At 40.8% G+C, this 17,489-nt stretch overlaps 1 protein-coding gene across 1 annotated transcript in view; it reads right to left on the bottom strand.

Annotated features, from left to right (window-relative positions):
- LOC139629495 (neurocan core protein-like) overlaps positions 1-17,234 on the bottom strand; it is a 45,994-nt gene extending 28,760 nt beyond the window's left edge. Inside the window, exons 1-2 of the mRNA XM_071492141.1 lie at positions 16,957-17,234; positions 3,565-3,644 (exon numbers count right to left, since the gene is read on the bottom strand). Of these exons, the coding sequence (XP_071348242.1) occupies positions 3,565-3,637 (73 nt within the window). The 5' untranslated portion in view covers positions 3,638-3,644; positions 16,957-17,234. The remainder of the gene's footprint in view (positions 1-3,564; positions 3,645-16,956) is intronic.
- Between the last annotated feature and the right edge of the window lie 255 nt (positions 17,235-17,489).

The following is a 17,489-nucleotide window of genomic DNA, read 5'->3' as shown; positions in this document are numbered from 1 at the left end:
TTTCTGCCATTCTTCTCTGCAGATCCTCTTAAGCTGTGTCAGGTTGGATGTAGACCAGCTGTGGACAGCCATTTTCAGGTCTCTCCAGAGATGTTCAATTGGGTTCAAGTCAGGGCTCTGGCAGGGGCACTCAAGGACATTCACAGAGTCCCTAAGCCACTCCTGTGTTGTCTTGGCTGTGTGCTTCAGGTCATTGTCCTGTTGGAAGGTGAACCTTTGGACCAGTCTGAGGTCCTGGGTGCTCTGGACCAGGTTTTCATTAAGGATATCTCTGTACTTTGCTCTGTTCAGCTTTCTCTCAACTCTAACCAGTCTCCCTGCCCCTGCTGCTGAAAAACACCCCCACAGCATCATGCTGCCACCACCATGCTTCACCAGTGGGATGGTATTGGGCAGGTGATGAGCAGTGCCTGGTTTCCTCCAGACATGACACTTTGAATTGACGCCAAACGGACCAACCAGAGGATCTTGTTTCTCACAGTGAGTCAGTTAGGTGCTTTTTCAGTGAAGAAAAGCCACTCTGTCATAAAGCCCAGAAGTTGTCCTTCTGGAAGTTTTTTCCATCTCCATACAGGATCTCTGGGCTCAGCCAGAATGACCATCAGGCCTTAGCAGGGCCCTTCTTCCACAGTGTGGCCAGGTGATGAACTTCAGGAAGAGTCCTGGTTTTTCCACACTCCTACCATTTAAGAATTATGGAGACCACGGTGCTCCTGGGAAACTTCAATGCAGCAGAGTTGTTTTTGTAGCCTTCCCCAGATCTGTGCCTCGACACAATCCTGTCACACCTGTCTCTGAGCTCTGCAGGCAGCTCCTTCCACCTCATGGTTTGGTTTTTGCTCCGATACGCCTTGTCAACTGTGAGACCTTACAGAGACAGGTGTGTGTCTTTCCAAATCGTGTCCAATCAATTGAATTTGCCGCAGGTGGACTCATGTCATATTAAAGGGTCAGAAATGTATGCAACATAATAAAATATGAAAAAAGTGAAGGGGTCTGAATACTTTCTGAATACATTGTGTGTTGGAGGACATTTTGCTTAGAAGCAAAGAAAACAATGAAGTGCAGTAAATAATTGCCTTTATTGATGATTCACCACGAATCATCAGCCTACTGCATGAATGTACTTTAAGAAAGTGCTCAGCAGATAAATACTTTTTAACAGACATGAATCAGTCTGCTCGTTGATTCAGGTGAATATTGTGCACTAAACAAACAAGGAGATACAAGAATGACAATAATAAGGACCTTGTTTCGTTACTTCAGCAAAGGAACACAACCTAGCCACTCACGCACACACCTGTACTCACACACCAGAGACCACGGTGGCTCACCGCCTCCAACCTCATGATTTAAATTCTTTTCACCATTCACACAAATGACTGTCACTGTCACTCAGACTAATTCATTTAGTTACTTCATGCCAAAAAAGCATCAATGTAAAAGGAATGTCACTGTAAGAGTTGAGTTAGATTCATGCTTCTGCAGATTGATATCAGCAATTCACTCAGTCTGGTTGCCAGGATATACAGGTTCAATGTAACCATGACAACAGGATCACCTGCAAAGGCATTATTCTCCAACCAACCAATTCTTTGTTAACCTCTTTGTGGCTTTATCCTCTGTGGATCTTACAGTAAAATATCATTGTATTTATTTATTATCTTATTTATTTAATTTTATTTTATTTTATTTTATCGGTTGAAGTGGCTGTTCACTTTTTATGGTTGACATTTTGCTCATGTTAAACATAAAAGATTTTTTTCTAACTACAAAAGTTTCTCTTTTTGAACTTTCATTTACTTTTGGCTACTGTATACTCAGAAATCATAGTCAAGTACATGAGTTGTTTCTGCTCATAAAATCAAGCAGTAACATGGAGTATAATGTGCTACAGTGTCTGTCAACATCCCAACAAAAGGCAGACGGCACCACTACAGAGCTTTAATAAGCTTAAAAGAAATTTGTTAGGGGATGTTTGCATTTGTTTTCTTTTCTTGTCTTCACTATTCAAATACACCAATTTGTAGAGAACTGATATGAGCATAACAAGGGAACCTGTGTAAAAAAACAAAGCCTCCTTTGGAGTATCGCGCATGGCGGAATTGAATCCCTGAAACATATTTCCATCTGCATTTAGATTGGCGGCTTTCACAAGCTGAACCCCCTGAGAGCATCTCTCTGTGTTGAAGAACGCCGCTGCTGCCTTCCCCCCAAATCAGATGTAATCACAGAATCACAAATACCCGGGAAAAGTATAAGAGCCGGAACAACACGGTGAGGAGGAATGAGAGAGGGAGAGAGGGAGTCTAAGAAACTGAATTGAGAGACTTTGGATGGTAAGTCTACCCTGCCTGTAGCATGGTGGTGACAGATGGGACAAAAGAAAAACAGCCTAAAAAGAGGAGCAGAGAGCTGGAAGTGACATGAAAGGACACTCTCTGTCATTAACAGATGTCATCTCTTATTGCTGTCAGTCCTCCAGAGTCCACTGAGCTGTTTGGATTACAGATAAACTGCAAACAGGGTTTCATCAATGTTTCTTAACCTGGATTGAATCTGCAATCTGCAGGTTAACTGTCTTGATACCATTATTAAGAGTTGCAGTGGTAAATACATATCTTGGGATACTTTGACTATTTGAAGGTAACTTTGTGGAGATGAACCTGGAAATGATTGACTCAGAAGTTAATTAATTCAACATGTAAACATTTTAAGTGCTTTTACAGTAGTTTAAGAGATGAATAGTTGAGGGAAACAGCAGGTTCCAATCCTGATTGTTTAATTTTTTATAGTGGGGAGATCTTTTTTTTTTTTTTTTGGATCCTGGTTTGTGCAACAAAAACAGATAACACATGACTGAATGTTGAATAAAAACTTTCTTCTGTCAGAGCATAATGGCCAGTGAGCTTATGTTTTAATGTTGGAAATTAAAGATTCAGTTCTCCTTCTAATGAAAATCCAGGCTGACCAGCTAAAACTATGCATGCCAATTGCAGGAAAAGTAATTAAGGAGAGCAACTTATCTTTAATACAGGCAGCCAGCAGACTGCATGTGTGACCTCAAACCTGCGATATTATCCACCAGAGACTTGCAGCTCTGACATTTTTCTGTCTTTTTGTTCCATAATTGTGAATTTTATGCATAGTTGTAATGGAACAGATGGTCGGCTAAACTTGCACAAATGGGTTTGGAGGTGTTCCAGCTCAATCCCACCGAGCATGTCTGCAAACATCCTCAGCATGTCAGCTTTCACTTACAACACTCAAATTAGTACAGACCTGTCTTGTGTAATTATGCCTATGGAAAAATGAATGTGGGAACTTTTTTTCTGTATTCTGGTCCAGCTGCTCCCCCTGCCTTTATCTTATTTTCTTTTCCTTCCGGTCATCTGTCTTCTTTCCCTCCACCTTCTTGCACTAAACACTCCTGTGTACTGACATATTCTGTTACCACTGACCGTTGTTCCTCTATATCCAAAACTGCTGATTAGTTTCTGCAGCAGTTGCAAGATGAAGCAGCTGAAAGAAACAAAGAGTGGAGGTAGGAGACAGGGAACTCACCCAAGCCTGAATAGAGCAGCAGCATCAGAGCAAAGAGGGTCTGCCGCCCTGCTGCAAACTGAGCGAGCACCATCCTGAACCTGCAGAGAGAGAGAGAGGGGTTGAAAACAGAGAAGAGAGCAGTGAGACAGGATCAAGGAGGGAGACTGAATCAGTAGCAACAGGAGAAAGCGAACCAAAGCGAAGCTTTAGATCCAATTTAGTTATACTGGACATGTATACTTGCTTTTAAATTTTAAAATGTTGTGACACCCTTTGGACAATTAAATGATTATCTTATTTTATGAACTGTAATTGGTGCACTGACAATGTTATCAGTGCCTCTGTCCTTCAAATGCAAGCATATTAAGACTGTGATTCATGTTTTCATCCGCATTCATACAATAAGATAATACACACATCTGCATGCAGTGTTATCACCCCATGCATTCATATGCATGTTTTCCTTTTTCCTACTGTAAGTTAGATATTCAGATGCTGTCTGTTAACATGAAACCTCTGCACTTTAATGTCACAGTTTTACTCAACCCTTAATTGCTCTGTGGTTGAGCCAGTGCCAGTTTCATTGTCTGAACAGATGAAGGGCTGCTTACTCCTGTGCGTGTCTGAAAAACCTCCACAGCTGTTTGACTTATAAAACAGTTTGTGAAGCTAATTAGACCAACTCAGATCCATCCATGTGTGATACAAACAAAGCTGTGTGCCTTGGTAAAATGCTGAAAACTGAGGCAAAGGGTTTTCACCTGATGGAAGTGAAATGGATTGTTAGCACTGCCCTTTCTTAACTCTGCTGGCGATGTTCACTTAGGTCTGGATACATATCACTTATCTTAATGAGCTACCATGAGAGCAATTTTCACAAGTTGAGGTAACCATCATGTGTGAAGCCACAACAGGTGTTAAAGCAGCAGTGTGAAAAGCTAATGCAGACCTCAACAAACTTTTTGAATGGGCAAATCCCTCATACTTTCTTTAGTTTTTCTCTTATTTATTTATGTTGTAATGACTCCCCTGCACTGTGACCATTAGTCTCCTTATCATACCCAACTTACCAGTGGCCAGACCAAAAAAAATAAAAAAATACACCAAATGCCCCAAATGGCCTTGAACACTGAATCATTGAAATGCAAATCTCAGGCAAATGAGGTGATTGAGCAGCATGCACACAATATCACAAACAGGAACAGATAATGTCTCATATCCATTTATTGGTTTTGTGATATAATAATAAATAACTGCACATGTAAAGGCACTTAAGGACCCAGGCACAGTTCACTGCAGCTGAGGCAAATGACTCATTCAGCACTTTCCAGCCAGGAAGCTAAGACATACCACTGTGTGTGTGAAAGGCTGTAAACCGTTGGCACTGCAGTAAGACAAAGTGACCTTTGAACCCATTCACTGTTGGAGGTGGAAGGACGCCCTACTGAATACACTAGAATTTTTAACTTGACTTTTCTTCAGATTAATACATCTTACATATGGCATTTATGTTCAGTCAATGTTCAGTGAAAGAAGGTGAGTAAATTAAAAAAGTGTCTCTAAAGAATATATCACATTTATTGTCTTACTTCTACTGTAAGAGAAGAGTGATCACATGATTAATCATATGCATAAAAAGAGATGCTACATCTGTCCCATTGTTCATTAAAAAAATCCTTACATGGTGTTGTCAGTGATATTAAAAGCAAGGTTAATTTTATCTCAGCAAATCTCTTGTAATTTATACATGAAAAAGACAACAATCGAATATATTTATGATATGAATCTATACATTTGGATGAAATGATAGAACAATAGCAGGACAGAAATTCTGTCCCTGGTGAGGAGAATTTTAACCCTCAGAAGTGGTTAAAACCATAGTTTCTTGTGTTTTTGTAAGGGCTCTATTAAGACCGTCACCACTGTAGTTTAGAGCTGTCACTGTTGTTTTTGCAAGTTTCTATCTCCCTTATGTATTTTCCAGAATGTATCATACCTTTTGTGTAAAATGAGAAAATGGTTTGGTTTCTGTGAACTTCTGCCTGATTAATTTTATACCCAAAAGTCCAAACTCGCACCCAAAAATGTAACAAGGTAAATACATTCACGGCCACTGGAAGTGTCTCTAATTTTCCTTTAATTGCACATTTTTGTGCCCTGTGGGAGGAAACCAGAGCACCTGGAGAAAACCCACCATGCAGACACTGAGACGTCCTCGCAGACTGTGCAGCAAATTACAGGCTCCAAAATGACCGTTAAAATAAATCAACACCTCTCTCAGACAGATTCAGTGAAAACTGAACATTATAATCTTCATGAAGGGAGGATTTTATTGCTGGCCTGTTGTATTATACTGCATTAGTTTTATCTAGGTGTACCTAAAAAATTGGTACATGAGTGTAGATTAACTGAATCAATGTGTGTCATAGCAACCCTTTACATGAACTGCAGAATGACTATATTTACTAAAGAGCCTGACATGAATTTAATCACTGGAGTAACATGCAGTTAAGAAAATCACTGGTAAATATTTAAAATGATTTACAGACTGTAACAACAGTTTGTCACATTAGTTTAAACTATTTCTCACTCATAAAGAAACATAAATTATACAACAGCAGAATAACAGTATTAGATGATGCATGCTGTTGTTATAATGAATAAATTGCTTGTTCCCCCTGTTAATAATCCTAATATATCAGTCTTTGGTAAGGGATAAAAAGTAAACAAAATGGTGCTGTTTGCTGTCGCTGCATCTTAAATCAATTGCTCCAGGATGCTTTAGCTTTAAGTGACCGTGCACAACTGTTGTACTGCTGTGAGAAGCCATTTCCAATCTGCAGAGCTTGGGTCTCTGGCTAAGGTAATCCCACACTTCATGTGGTCCTGTGCAGTTTTTGTAGCTGCAGCTTGCATGCTTTGATGAGCAGCAGCCATCTTTGAGATGTGTTGTTTTTGTAATTGATTAGTGTTGGTTTTGCAGCGCCACAGGCCAAACTGACTGTCATTTAATGTTTCTCTTTTTATGTTACTCGAGAACCCGCTCATCTAAAAAAACTTCACAGTCGATGCTGCGCTTACTCAGGTCCTCGGAAATACACCTGCCAAGTTTGAAGTTGATCGGCTGAGCGGTTGTTGAGAAAATCACAGGACAGACAGAAAGACAGAGATTTCTCCATTTATAGTCAATTTATAGTCAGATTACATCTATTTGGAAGATGCCTTTGTTGAGAGCGACTTGTATTTTTCACACAGAAACCTTCTTTACCACCTGAGCTCCAGCTGCCTATACAAATAATGGTTTACAACACTGGTCTTGTACCTGGCTAAAATAGGCTATCGCATGATGTAAAGTCTGATCTGATCTTATGCCAGTCACGGATATATCTGATGAAGAAAACCGGATTGAATCCATTAAAACATCCAAATGGTCACTATACTCTAAGTATAAAAGGGGATTAACTTTCAGTGTACTGCAGTGAAAAACTGATCCTGGTGCATTCCAACTGCACAACATAGAGGAAATCCTACCACACATCAGAAATGAGCTGCTGACTTTGCCAGAGGATTTGGCTTGGGGCCCGAAGCTTCTCAGCTCAATGGAGAGACGCCTGAGACGGATCTTTATTGCCCCGTACTGGTATGAAATGGAGATGAAGAGGAGAGTATGCTGTTTGAAGTAAACACGGCTTTGTGTTCTACAGTAATGCTGATTTCAAGGAGAGTTAAGCAACTTAAACAGCTCTAAATTATTGATCTATTTATGGACAAAATATTGGTTCTTTGTACCTTCCTGACTTCACAGGCATCACCGGGGCTTGCTAGAAGACCATTTGAGGAATCTAAAATAATCTGAGCAGAAATCGGTCCAACATGTTTGGACTGTCTGGATTTCAGTTAGATAAAATAAATAATTAATCAAAGGAAGCAAATGGCCTCTTTGCATTCACCAAGGTAACAGCAAGTCATGCCAACAGCATCCCCAATGCTCAGAAAGAAGATTATGCAACACCAACTCAACCCTTTATAAATTACAGGAATAATGGTGGCTCTCTTCTCTGACCATGTGAAAGCTCAGTAAAACGTTCAACCAAATAAAAGTGGAGCGTGTGATGCAAAGAAAAACATTCCTCTCAGATAGTAAAGCACTTGCTGACACCTGCCAGACAATACTGTCATTAAACAACAATTTGTTGTGTGATTTCTAATAGTGGGCAACCAGGTCGGTCTTGGAGTTTTTGAAAAAGGGGATTCTAGTGAGGGTGAGACCCCACTGTGCCACACACTTTGAGGCATCCCACCATAAAGGTGGGTTAGGACCTTGTGATGGGCTGTGACAGATTGGGGTTGAGCCGTTGGACTCTTTGCATGTTGAAGGCCTGCAGTATTGGTTGAGCTAGCTGGGTGGGTGACAAGAGATTTCTAAAGGTTTGGAGAGGGTCATGACACAGAGGAGTTTGCCCAGTCTTGCAAGCAGAGCGCATTAGAGAGTGTTGTATCTGAGTGCCTGGGGTTGGCAGGGGCCCAACAGACACTATCCACAGCAGCAGAATTCAAAGTTCAGCCTATGGACATCTCTATGGATGCTATACAACATACAAACTGTGTTCCTATAGACAGCAGCCATTCAAAGTTTTACCAGAGGGGATTTACAACATACAGTGCACTGGCTATCCAATCACACCAGCTGCATACTAACCAGTGCCCCCTTTTGTTAAGGACGAGACATCAGATGTTGTGAACGTCTCCCTCTAAATCGCCCCTCTTCACTTTCACAGGCACAGTTGTGTCTTGAGCCAGAAGTCTCTAAAATGCTTCAGTGGACTTCAATGTGGATGTCCATCCGACACATTTTCACGATGTCGTCTGAATAGGACACATTCTCAGCTCATTGTAAGAGCCAGCGAGCAGAGTGACAGAGATCCAAAGAGAGCTAACAGACGAGGCTGGCAGACCAACATTAGGGTTCAACACTAAGCTGTCAATCTGTTGAAGCAGGAGACCAACTGGCCTCGTGATCATCATGACGCAGGCAAGACGGGCCCCTCGACCCAAATCTCCTCCAGTTCTGCAGTTGGTGGGAAAATTGCTTGAAGATAAAGTGTGAAAAGTGTGGAACATGTCATCTCAGCTGAGCCCAGCACGACATCTTTTTGCTTGCAATGCCTCGATCATGCTGCACTGAAGTGTGTGTGTCTGTGTGTGCGTGCGTGCGTGTGTGTGTGTGTGTGTGTGTGTGTGTTTGTGTGTAGGACTGCAAAGGTTTACTTACTCAGGCCAAGTTGGGTCCTGGGTTGATTGATGACACAAGCACGAACACATATGCCACTGCAATAGTACAGCCACATCAAACCCCAGCCAATGCAGAAGGTAAGTCTCTGGATCTACGTTCTGCACAAAACAAAACCTGGCATCTAACCTCTCTGTTAAATGTCACCTTAAGTTCACTGAATCCTTTATATTCTGCAAGACAACAAATATCCATGTATAAATTACTGTCGCCATGTCTGTCAGGCTTTCTGCTCTAGCATGACACATATGTACAGTAGTTTACGATGATGGGGTCAGATGTAACACTCAAAAGCCTGTAGATTTTTTTTTACAGACATAGACAAGAGCAGACTTCTCATTTTACCAGGCAACAGTTGATTTTGTATTTTCAAATGATAATTGTTGCTGGCAATTTTTTTGCTAATGTTGTAGCTAGCTAGTTCACGGCTGACTAAAAATCTGTCTGCAGATGACTTTTTACTTGTTGTTTTAAACAAGATGGATGCTAAATATGCACTGGGTGGCTACAGCACACACATGATATGCTAAATGCCATATCAAATGTCATTTAGCAAAATAAAACCACATGAGCCATATAGAAAACCAACAAAGGAGCAGCATTGTTCTTGTATAGCAGGGGAGCCTTAGTATAACACAGCATTATAAACTGAAGAGTAATTCAATGTTATCTGTCATAAAAATAACCCAGGTAGCAAGTTTGGCTGAGTTGCTGTGGTGTAAACCAAATACAGGTCAGAATAGAGCCTCTAACATTAGCCTACAGCTGGCGTCTTTGTTTCCACCTGAACAAGGTTTTTTAAGCAACATAAGCAGTAACCCTGATTTTAGCAGTAACACACAACTTATTCTATTACTTCTACTTCTTCTAGTGTCTTTTTATGTTTACAGCTTACGTTAGTGCAGATAAACACACCTTTGATTGCAGTGCTTACAGTTTTGCTCTTGTCATTTTGGCTTTGGAAAGGCTGAAACTCTTGAGAAAAGGCTGAATTCTATTTATGTGTAATAATTTTGTTTTCACAGAAAAAAATTGTTTTTCCTTCTGTGTTTTGCATTTGACTGAAATGAATTTCCGTTTACTTTTTATTTAAGTATCAAACCTTTGTTTGCCCAACAACATGATGACAAGGAGAAGCAGCAGAATTAATATCTAAAAATATGAACTATCTTAAGAGAAGAGGCTTGAAGGCTTTGGATAAATCTGTTCTATTAGACTTTAGGACTGAAGCACAGTCAGTTTTACAGTAAGGGGTTAAACTGTCAGTCTTGTTTCCCCCTACTGGGACCTGACAGGAGAAGGTGATTCCTCTCCTACCCTTTTTCTTTAATCATGTCTCACAAAACTATTACCTCTGGAGAGAGTAGCAGAGCGAACAGCAGAATAACAGCTCCAGATGAGTGACAGACAAAGTGGTGAGCTGGGAGAGGAAGAGGATGAGGGAAGAGGAATGAAAGGAAGGTCATTTTATCAACGCTGTGACAATAATAGACTGCCACGATGAAAGCTCCTCAGAAAAGCTGCATTGGAGGCTCTATAATTCGGCTTAATTTGTTGTTTACAAGAAAAAAACTGCAGCCAGTGCATCCTGAATAGATGTGTGGCTCAAATTTGAACTTCTGCTTAAACAAAGGCAATTTTCATTAATGAATTGTAAAGACAAGAAAAAATACAGTGATAGTATGTTGCAGTCTTGATTCATTGCCATAAAAAAGACATCAAACCAGCGTGCATGAACATTCATTTTAATTAATATTTTAATGCACTTTAAGCTACATCTCTTGTATGAAAAGTGCTCTATAAATAAAGTTTATTATTATTATTATTATTATTATTATTATTATTATTATTATTATTATTATTATAGATTGCTCAAGAAACAGAAAAAAGGACACTGCAGAGGGAGAGTGAAGTGATCTGAATCAGATATGAACATCCTGCACAAAAACACACAGATAGCCTTTGTGTTGAGTGTGCCCGTGTGGTGACTAATCACACTCAAAGCAACTAATGACTCATGCAGTTTTGGCCTGGGCTTGAGATGGCAAGAGGACTTTGGGAAGCTGCTGGTCCCTCCGATTCAAGATTACACTCTCCATCCTCTCACACTGAAACCATTGATCCCACTGGGCACTGGGACAGGGGTTACTTAAACTGGCTCAATAACACCCTTGGGGGCCAAGTTAAATTTTGGCAAGGTGTGTGTGTGTGTGTGTGTGTGTGTGTGTGTGTGCAGTAAAGCGCAGAGAGGAGGCAATGTAGATCACTCTGAAGGACCATTGACAGACAAATATGGTAAGTAAGGGAAAGAGAGGAGTTAAAAGCAGGTTATAGGTACTGTAGTTGGTTGTTACAGTTTTCTTGTTCTTTTCATTAATTTTTCAGCAGGGTACACAGTTACCCAAGAGGTAATATACTGATGTTTAATGCATGTATCACTGATGATTTGTTCATACCTGAAAGAGACTGACAGCTCTTATAACATCCATCTGTTTCCGACCTGCCTGTAGAGCTATTAAGCTGCTGTAGAGCTACACTCAACAGACCTGTGGCGGATGATCTCAGATATGCTCATTTTCTCTCCCCACCTCTTCATCCTCAGCCTCTTTCTGCCACCGCCATATGTGTATTTTTGTTGTGTGTGTATGTGAAAAAGGTGTAGGTTTGACTATGTAAGATTCGATGCATGTAAGCCAAATGCGAGTTTGAGAGTACAATCTATTTAAATGTGTTTGGATAACATATGCGAGAGCCATACTATCTATAAGTGTGCATATAAATGTGTGAGAACAGAGTATTGTAGCATAGCTTTTAGAGGAAATGGAAACCAAACAGCAGCCAAGGTGGAATCAGTCATTTCTCATTTCTGTAATGCATCATAAAGGATCAAATCACCCTGGTATCATAGCATTTGTTACTATTGAACCTTTTACTTAAAACATTCTTATTTAACTTACAGAAGGACTTCACAGAAAAACCAAGTAGATCTATTTTATATTAAAATTGTAGTAAAAAAAAAAAAAAGTATGTAAATAGTAAATAGAAATTTGTCATCGGAATGATTTTAAAAATAAAAGTGGATAAAAAGTTAACATGGACAAAAAAGTCAGAATATACCTTTTGAGATACAACATTTTTTGAATTACTGTCTTACAATTTTTATTTATTATGTGAAAATTATGACCACAACATTATAATTTGAATGTATTATTTCACAATTTTCTAATATATTTCATGTAGGCTTTTTGTTTTTCTCTCCCTGGCAGAATTAGGCATCCATAGAAAAAGATGCATTGCTGTTCTAAATTTATTATTTTATGTGAAGTGTATCTGAAAAGCACAAACTTAATGCCGTCAAAATCACTTTTAAACATGCTTCAATTTGTCATTTTGGCCACATGGAGGCGGTGCGATAAACTGTAAACACAACATTGACATATCATGGTCCCATCTACTCCCAATGGAAACATCAGGCTCTTAACTGCTAAATGCTTCACTATATTCTTTATCAGCTTATTATAGGGTGACAATTATAAAGTGGTGAATACTGAAATAAACAGCAACATTTTGCTACATTTAGCTACAAAAAAAAAAAAGTAGTGTTAATTTTCACTTTTTACCAGATTTACAGCAATAGTTGTGAACACTGTCATATTTCCTTTTCTTTAAAAATGTAATGAGAATGTTAAATCAAAATATTAAAATTAAATCTAAATGTCAAATCTAAATCGAAATATTTAGCTAATATGCTAAGTCACGCTGCTGGTCAGCAGAAGTACCAAAATAAAAGCTTGATCCTGTGCTATCCATGGTCAATCTAGGCTCAAAGCTCTTATAATTTTGGTCCTAGCACTGAGATCATATCACTTTACTAAGTTTCCATATTTTTTCAGATGAGAATGCAAGCATTTACATTCATAACATGCACTCAGTTTATCCAAACAATAATAATTTGCTCCAACGTTTTCGGCGATGGGAGGAGCCACTGGCCAGATGGAGCCAACACATCATTGACCGGCCAGTCACTGTGCACCGTCATTTTTTTTCACTAAAACTACACTGAGAGCAGTGACAAACAGTAAAGATGCATGAAAACCGAAACAATGAGCTAAAAGAGGCTAAAACCAATCTTGGGCCAGTCTTGTTTAAGTAAATACCAATATGGAGGGGGATCATGATTTTAAGTGGCCACTACACCAGCTGTGTCTAAGAGAAACCAGAGGTCAAAGGTGAAGGTTCGGAGGTTGGCTCTTGGTAACAAAGCCAATAAAGGATCAGGTGCCTGAGATGCAGTTATTATCTGGAGTATATTAGCTCTACAGCTCCACACACACTAACACTGTTTGTCTTGGATCATCAGAGCTACCATAAGGCCATGTTTTTCTCCACAGGATGGAATAATAGACACAAACATAGACACACTGGTGAGACTTCATCCAAATATTCCTCTTCTTTTATGGTGATGTGCTGACTTTGGACTATGAACCAGGTATGGAAAGAAAAAAAGAGAGAAACTCTGTCCTTCAAGTGTTCTATCACCAGTGCCAACGCCCGGAGAGGCAGAAGCTGTCTCCTCATTTTCACATCAGCAGTTAACAATAACAAGAAATAAAAGCTGAGAGGAGATATTTCAAACAGTATAAGGGAAGAAAAAAAATAAAAGTAACACCACTGCAATGACTGTTAGGCCTAGCTATCTCTTTGAAAGTGACTAATCATTCAACTCTTCTCTACATTGCACAGGCTGATAAAACTTTGCTGCCTTATAGAGCTTCTTCTTATCCAACTGTAAAGCCAAACATTTGTCTTGCAGCAGTCACTACGTCAGAGGAGAGCCCCCTTGGCCAAAGACAAAGAGAGGGACCTTTCTCTCTTTGTGTGGGTGAGCTGTTCAGCTGTGGTCTCATCTACACTTGTAGCGATTGGCCTGGTGGGCTGCTTTAGTCCCTCCCAGGCTATAGACTGAAGTTGATTGATGGATGGTTTGTCCAATCCCTTTTGGGGTTTGGTGGCTGGGGACTCACTCGACGAGAGGGTTTCAATATTCCAGGGAGAGAGGGAGACAGAGTTCGACATTACGTCCAAATCCTGTAGCTCAAAACACAAACTGTTCACTGCGCTTTTTCTATTTGACAAATGTTCATGGTCGGATCATTGGGCTCTGAGATTTGGGAGCTGTCCAGTGCTGAAAACGTGGATAGTTTTTGCTCCAGTCACTGTGAAGTCATTGTTAGTCTTATGCCTATTCCCCTTCTGGCTGTAAACGGACCAGAAAGTTCAAAGAGATCATAAAACTCTCACTTTAGTTCACAGTCCAGTTCACAGTTGGATCTGTCGTTCATGAATTACAGTTACTGCAACAGAGAAGTCTCATAAATTTACTCCATTGTACAACACTACACATCAGATCTAAACAAAATCAACACATCTTCAGAGAAAGATAACCACAAAGAAACAAGCCTGTGATTCTCAGAGGTGAGGCTTATTCTGATCATACCTAGGCCTCTATAAGCGAGTGCTGGTACTGATTTGCATTTATATAGTGTCATTCTGTTAGCTATTAACACTGTATAAGGGGGGGATACACCCCATAATCACCTAAGTGACATATTAGAATGGGTACTTTCAAACCATAGAGAATAATATCCAAGCCTGGCTGAGCGTTACCTTTGGCTTCCACTGAAAATACACCCTCAGCAAGGCCCTCCAAATGCATTCATACCAGGAAACCAGAGAAAAAAACAGCACATTTATGACCAGCAGGGATAAACTGCCTCCTCTGATTCATTTCATTCTGAAAATCAGGCTATTATACTTTAGGGCTGCCACTAATGGTTATTTTCATGATTGATTAATCTACAAATTAGTCTATAAAATGTCAGAAAATGTTCAGCACAGTTTCCCAAAGCCACAGTAATGTCTTAAAACCCAAAGATATTCAAGTGACAATGATATAACAGTAAATCTTCACATTTGAGAGGCTGCTAGCAAATGGTCAGCCTTTTTGCTTGAAAAATAACTCAAATGATTAATCGATTATCAAAACCGGTTTCTGATTTATTTACTGTCAATCGATTAATCAACAAATTGTTTCGGGTCCAATCTTCATTATTGGTAAATCTACAGATTATTGTTGTATAAAATGTTTGAAAATCATGCAAAATTAAATCCAATTCCAAATTTTGTCCAACTAGAACTGAAGATATTCAGTTCACAATCATATCAGGCAAATGAAAGCAGCAGACCCTCACATTTTAGAGGCTGGAATGAGGGTATGTTTTGCATTTTTGCTTGAACAATGACTTAAAATTGCTGCCAATCATTTTCTGTTGACTGACAAATTGATTAATTGACCAGTCTTTCCAGCTCTACAGTATTTAATCTGTTTAAAAGGCACCTCACATGACTCTTTTTCCATCTTCCACGCAAAGTGACTCCTCGAATTGCAGACGGCTCACAGCCAGACATGATAAACAATACTGAGGCTGACTGAGTGCAAAGTGTGCAGCAACAGACAGCGAGGCAGCTGAACTGAGCTCGTACTCTATTTTAGAATCAGACTCTTCTGTTCCTCACAACACCGCTGTCTCATCCCTCTGCTCGTATAAGTGCAGTCATCTACATACACAGAGGAAGACACAGACACATACACACAACTACTGTATGCGTGCCGGGACACATGGATGCCCACATGGCTCTTTCAAACAACACACACACACACGCACACACACACACACACACACACACACACACACATATCCGGACAGAATGAAAAATGCATGTTGTAAACTTTCAGCTGGGTCTCTTAGCCTCATTCCTCACCGTTCTCCTCTCTCCTCATCCCAAAGGCGCTCTACTTCCATGTTATCTCTCACACACATACATTCCCTCTTTCCTCAACTCCAGCTCGTCTATAACGTGGTGTTGCCTAGTTAACCTCGTCCTGCTTTATGGCACTAACACACAGCTGGTAGTGGGCGCACTAACAAGGCCAGAGAAGAAAAGACTTGAACTCCTCCAGACTGAAGCGGTGAATAGGAACAGAATGGGCTTTATTGGACTGCGGGGGCTCTCATATTCTCAGACAATACAGCTCATTTGTCAAGGTGACCCAAACTGTTCTCCTCCTTCACCGTGATTTGTACATGCCAGTGTTTGTTTACAGAGCAGGCAACCATCAATATAACACTCTCAATGATCTGTTCACCAGCTTGGAACCAGGCAATCACTAATTTTTCTGACATCAGGCCACTTTTAGGACCAAAGCAAAGTTAGTGTGAAGCAACCAGCAGACGCAGTGATCACTGATCATCCAGTTCCTATGCATAGCAGTGTCTTTAATGTCATGCCCAGGTGACAGCTCTGGAGGGGGACCAATACAAGATCTGATTTTGGCAGTTATTCAACACATGTTGTTTGTTCACCAAAGGACTCTGATTTACATAATAGATTTCACAAACACCTGTTCAAGTGTTCAGATCTGCTTCCACCATTGCATCACTCGACAGACGGCAGCCCCCCCCCCCCCCCCTTTGATTCCTTTTAATTTAGGCATCTGTAAAGGAAGGTTTGGAAGATGTGTGTCTACGTGAACCAAAGCACAAAGTTCTTGTGATATGAAGACAAGATCTCTCGAGATGTGAAGGACACACTAACAAGGTTACTTGGCGAGTTGATGATTTATGCATGCTCCTACATGGGTCGTAAATATAGACCAATATTAAAAGCTTTGACCAGTAAATAATTAAAGATATCCCAAACGGGTGCGATATGTGTGAAGCTGAGGCTCGATCATGCAGGGAGAAGGCACTGATTGGTTCACATGAAATACTTCTTACTTGCACTTATTGCATATGCATAGGATTTGATATTGCGTGGAGGGACAATGTGAAAAGCACTTAAAAAAAAATTCATTTGCCTTGTTTTTGCTCCGGTTTAACAAAAAGTGCGTTTTTACGTGGTGAGCAGGAAACTGAGACACTTAAACCCGTCTTCCAGCAGCTGAGCGATCTCAGGAGCCTCCTGCCTCCCGGTGACTTGAGACATGACCACACTGAGCAAATGATTGATTTGGTAAAGCGGACATGCGAAGCAGACCGTCTTCTTGCCTCCACTCTTACCTTGACAAGACGAGGTGCGTCTCGGTGGTGCAATCCCCTGGAATGTGGGCGAAAAGCTTTGCGCCTCAGTGCAGGTGCTCTCCAAAGCTCCCGGAGGATGCAGAGACGGCGAGCAACGAAACAAGGGTGAAGCAGCACTTTGCAGAGACCGGGGCGAGCGTGTGCACAGGCGCTCCACGTCCCGGAGTTTACACTCCTTCCTCAGCGTTGTCCTCCCCTCACTGGGCAGCAGCCTTATGCGCCGTTCATCCTCACACGCTGAATGTCGGAAGAGACGCACACACACACACGCACAGCAAGGTGCTCCCTCCGTCCCCCCCCCACCCCCCCCTCCTCGCCAGCAGCTACGCTGAGGGAGAGAAGCAGAATCAGTTTGAACAAAGAGGCAAGCGGTGACAGGCAGACGGCTCCAGCGCCCCCATTCAAAGAGTGGGGGAGAGAGGGGGTGGTGGTGTGGATGGGAGGGGGAGGGGGGCAAGAGAGAGGCTGGGGGGTGTACTTTATATGACTATAATCCTACATAAACCTCAAAG

Source organism: Trachinotus anak, unplaced genomic scaffold (assembly GCF_046630095.1).
Source record: "Trachinotus anak isolate AG129_WGS33_773 ecotype Australia unplaced genomic scaffold, CSIRO_AGI_Tana_v1 ptg000012l, whole genome shotgun sequence".
Taxonomy (NCBI): Eukaryota; Metazoa; Chordata; class Actinopteri; order Carangiformes; family Carangidae; genus Trachinotus; species Trachinotus anak.
The sequence above is the reverse complement of the archived record's forward strand: the minus strand, read 5'-3'. Positions and strand labels throughout refer to the sequence as shown.